This window comes from Myotis brandtii, unplaced genomic scaffold (genome assembly GCF_000412655.1).
Source record: "Myotis brandtii unplaced genomic scaffold, ASM41265v1 scaffold236, whole genome shotgun sequence".
NCBI lineage: Eukaryota > Metazoa > Chordata > Mammalia > Chiroptera > Vespertilionidae > Myotis > Myotis brandtii.
The window spans coordinates 1,175,771-1,180,399 of NW_005358901.1; the positions used below are offsets into that span (position 1 = coordinate 1,175,771).

General features: G+C 48.6%; 1 protein-coding gene across 1 annotated transcript in view; it reads left to right on the forward strand.

Moving 5' to 3' along the window:
• The window catches only part of KISS1R (KISS1 receptor), a 14,310-nt gene extending 11,672 nt beyond the window's left edge, over positions 1-2,638 (forward strand). Inside the window, 1 exon segment of the mRNA XM_014540058.1 lies at positions 2,620-2,638. Coding sequence (XP_014395544.1) covers positions 2,620-2,638 — 19 coding nt within the window.
• Positions 2,639-4,629: the final 1,991 nt, after the last annotated feature.

The following is a 4,629-nucleotide window of genomic DNA, read 5'->3' on the forward strand; positions in this document are numbered from 1 at the left end:
GATGGACATTACTTTGAATAAAGCACTTTTGATGTTTCTCTTGAAATTATCGTGTTTTCTTATTAATAGTTAATCCATATTATTAACCGGTTAATAGTTAATCTGCACTATTAACCGGTTAATAATTAATCCGAATTTTTAACCGGTTAATAGTTAATTTGCATTAACCAGTTAATAATTCGAATTATTAACCGTAATAATGCGGATTTTGTGATCAAAGAAAACACGATAATTTCAAGAGAAACACCAAAAGTGCTTTATTCAAAGTAATGTCCATCGCTAGCTACACATTTCCCCCATCTCTCAGGTAATTTGTGGATACAGTCCCAATAGAACTTTTCTTGTTTTGAGGCAGACCATTCAGAGACCCAATTTTCCACTTCTTTGTATGTTTTGAAGTGCTGCTCAGAAAGTGCATGTGCCATCGATCGGAGCAAGTGGCAATCTGAAGGAGCAATACAACAAAATAGCATACATATCAAATCGCATATGTATCAACATATGTGTAACTCCAGCTATTGAAAAAAAATCCGCATTATTAACCGGTACACCTAGTATTTAAAAAAAGGTTTTTAAATGAAGTGAATGGATGGAAAGGGACATTCAGAAAGAGGAATCATTTTAAAACTGCAGATGCAGGGTGTGCCCTGAGCTTATCTTCACATCCATTCAGATGGACGCTGTTTTTCGAGCCCCTTCTGTGTGCCAGCCCCTGTGGTAGGGACTGGGCCGCACAGTGGCAGTGAACAGCCCTGCTTCCACCAGTAGGTTCCCCTGTCTCTCGGGCAACAGGGTTACTAAGTGGCAACCTACCTAGAGAGATGCAGTGTGATAGTAGTGGAAAGGGTTATGAAGGGAAAATGTGTGCCCATTGTAAGTAACTAGAACGAGTCCAGGAAAGCTTCCTGGAAGAGGTGAGGCCAAGGAATGTGAACTGAACTCAGAGGTGGGGGAAGAGCACACCAGATGGAGGGCACAGCCAGTGCAAAGGCCCCGATACAGGGTATGTCTGGTGGATTTGAGAAATCCCTACAGGGAGGTGGGGCTGGAAGGGACCTTATAACAGAGGGAAATACAGTCCCCAAAATTACTGTGCAAGGAATGAATTAATATTGACCCATTGTACAGAGGGGGTAATGGAGGCACAGAGAGGCTCATGCACCTGCCTGGGGTGGGGCAGGAGTGCATTCTGATCCGTTTGACTCTTTCTGGGTGTGGAGGGGGCTCCCCTGCACTTTGGAGACTGAGCTGGGGCCTGGCCCTTTATGGATGGCTTCCTTCCCCAGCTAACCTGGGTCTCTAAACTCCCCCTCCCCAGGCAGACTTCTGGGCCCCTCCCTCAGGTGTTTGTTGGGGGGGGGGGGGCGGGTGTAACAGCTGCTGGATGTTTAATAGCCTAAAGGTGGAGGCCTCCCTGCTACCTGCTGCCATTAGACTACAGGCAGCCCTGGGACTAGAGGTTGGGATCCTGCAAGGGGTGAGCAGGACTTGGGCCCTGGAGAGGGGGCAGCTCCCCTGGGCCTGCAAAATGGGGGGCAACTTGGGGGAATGCCCCCGAGAAGATGGCAATGCTATGTGCTTTAGGAGATGGGCTGCATAAGACCCTACCCCAACATTCGAGACCAGAGACCTCAGTCCCTGAGGAAGGGAGATAGAGGAGGGAGAAGTGGGGGGACCTTGCAAACAGCAGGGGTGAGTTGGGTTGTTCCCCAGGTTTATGGGAGTCATGGGAAGCTTCTCAGCAGGGAGGAATATGATCCAAGGTATGTGGCGATGGCTTTCAATGTGTTATTTAATTATTGTGACTAGTCTTCTTATCCTTTGGGCTGCCAGGACCAGTCATAGGACAGTACAGACCATCTGGGAGGGGTAGGATGAGCCCAGGGCCACGGTAGCCCCAGGGGTCTGGGTGGGTAGGAAGAGGGGTTAATTTCAAGTTCAGATAAACAATGAAAAAGAATTTTTTAGCATAAGTATATCCCGTGCAATATTTGGGATATACCTAAAATTATTCGTCGTTTATATGATATTCAAATTTAAAACCAGTGCTGTATTTTATTTATTTTAAAGTATATTTTATTGATCTCAGGAAGGGAGAGGGAAAGAGAGATAGAAATATCAATGAAAGAGCTGCCTCCTGCATGCCCCTTACTGGGGATCGAGCCAGCAACCCGGGCATGTGTTGATTGGGATCGAGCCTGGACTTGTACCTGGGACCCTTCAGACTACAGGCCGACGCTCTATCCACTGAGCCAAATTGGTTAGGGCCCAGTACTGCATTTTTAAAAATATATATTTTCATGGATTTCAGAGAGGAAGGAAGAGGGAGAGAGAGATAGAAACATCCATGATGACAGAGAATCATGGATCGGCTGCCTCCTGCAAGTCCCCCACTGGGGATTGAGCCCACAACCTGGGCATGCGCCCTTGACCAGAATCGAACCTGGGACCTTTCAGTTCGCGGGCTGATGCTCTATCCACTGAGCCAAACCAGCTAGGCTCAGTACTGCATTTTACCTAGCAACTCCACCATGGAGCATCCAGAAGGCGCTATGTTACATATGAGAAAAAAATTCAGCGGGCCTGTTTCCCCATCTGACCCAGCAAACTGGTTTTCAGGCGATGCAGCGCCATCTAGCGGCCCCAGACGGGAGCCGCGGGTGACGGCGCTAGTCCTGCCCCGAGACTGCAGCTCCGCAGGTTCCCGGCAGGTGGCGCGCTCACCCCACGGAAATTCCTAGCTTCCTGGGTGGACTACACGGAGCTCATACGTATCCCAAACTGGACCCTGGCTGAAAGTTTCCCCCCTGCAAAATAGGTTAAGCAGAGCCACACAATTCATTTCCAGGGTCTTAGGAACGTTTGTCTCGTGGGCCTCTTCCATGAAAAAATACTGTATTTTAAAAATTACATTTTACAACTGTGCTGCTATAAAGGCAAATATAATTTAGGCAAAATTCATTATGTACTCCTGATTGCTACAGAGGGGCAGATGGAGGCACAGGGAGACTCATCTCAGGAAGGGAGAGGGAAAGAGAGATAGAAATATCAATGAAAGAGCTGCCTCCTGCATGCCCCTTACTGGGGATCGAGCCAGCAACCCGGGCATGTGCCCTTGATTGGGATCGAGCCTGGACTTGTACCTGGGACCCTTCAGACTACAGGCCGACGCTCTATCCACTGAGCCAAATTGGTTAGGGCCCAGTACTGCATTTTTAAAAATATATATTTTCATGGATTTCAGAGAGGAAGGAAGAGGGAGAGAGAGATAGAAATATCCATGATGAGAGAGAATCATGGATCGGCTGCCTCCTGCAAGTCCCCCACTGGGGATCGAGCCCACAACCTGGGCATGTGCCCTTGACCAGAATCGAACCTGGGACCTTTCAGTTCGCAGGCTGATGCTCTATCCACTGAGCCAAACCAGCTAGGCTCAGTACTGCATTTTACCTAGCAACTCCACCATGGAGCATCCAGAAGGCGCTATGTTACATATGAGAAAAAAATTCAGCGGGCCTGTTTCCCCATCTGACCCAGCAAACTGGTTTTCAGGCGATGCAGCGCCATCTAGCGGCCCCAGACGGGAGCCGCGGGTGATGGCGCCAGTCCTGCCCCGAAACTGCAGCTCCGCAGGTTCCCGGCAGATGGCGCGCGCACCCCACGGAAATTCCTAGCTTCCTGGGTGGACTACACGGAGCTCATACGTATCCCAAACTGGACCCTGGCTGAAAGTTTCCCCCCTGCAAAATAGGTTAAGCAGAGCCACACAATTCATTTCCAGGGTCTTAGGAACGTTTGTCTCGTGGGCCTCTTCCATGAAAAAATACTGTATTTTAAAAATTACATTTTACAACTGTGCTGCTATAAAGGCAAATATAATTTAGGCAAAATTCATTATGTACTCCTGATTGCTACAGAGGGGCAAATGGAGGCACAGGGAGACTCATGCACCTGCCTGGGGTGGGGCAGGAGTGCATTCTGATCTGTTATTCAGTTTTCTTTTTATTGTTGTCGTTTGTTTGTTTAATCCTCACCTGAGGATATTTTTTCCATTGGTTTCAGAAAGAGTGGAAGGGAGGGAGGGGGGGAGAAAGAGAGAGAGAGAGAGAGAGAGAGAGAGATCAATGTGAGAGAGACACGTTGATTGGTTGCTTCCCGCATGCGTCCCAACTGTGCTGGGGATCCAGTCCAAAGCGAAACCGAGTAGTTACAAGTATGCCCTTGACTGGAATCAAACCGGCGACCCTCCAGTCCACTGGCCAACTATCTAACCACTGAGCAAACTGACTAGGGTGGTGGTCCTTCTTAATTTAAAAAGGTTATATTTTCATGTTCGTGGGACTTGGCTCACAAGGACAAGGCAACCTGAGGCCAGGTGTGAATGATAGCAGGTCAGGGGTGGGGGTTTCTGGCTGTGCCCCACACCCCCACTCCAGGCTCAGTGGATAGAGCGTTGGCCTGCGGACTGAAAGGTCCCGGGTTCGATTCCAGTCAAGGGCATGTACCTGGGTTGTGGGCACAACCCCAGTGGGAGATGTGCAGGAGGCAGCTGATCGATGTTTCTCTCTCATCGATGTTTCTAGCTCTCTATCTCTCTCTCTTCCTCTCTAAAAAATCAATAAAATATAT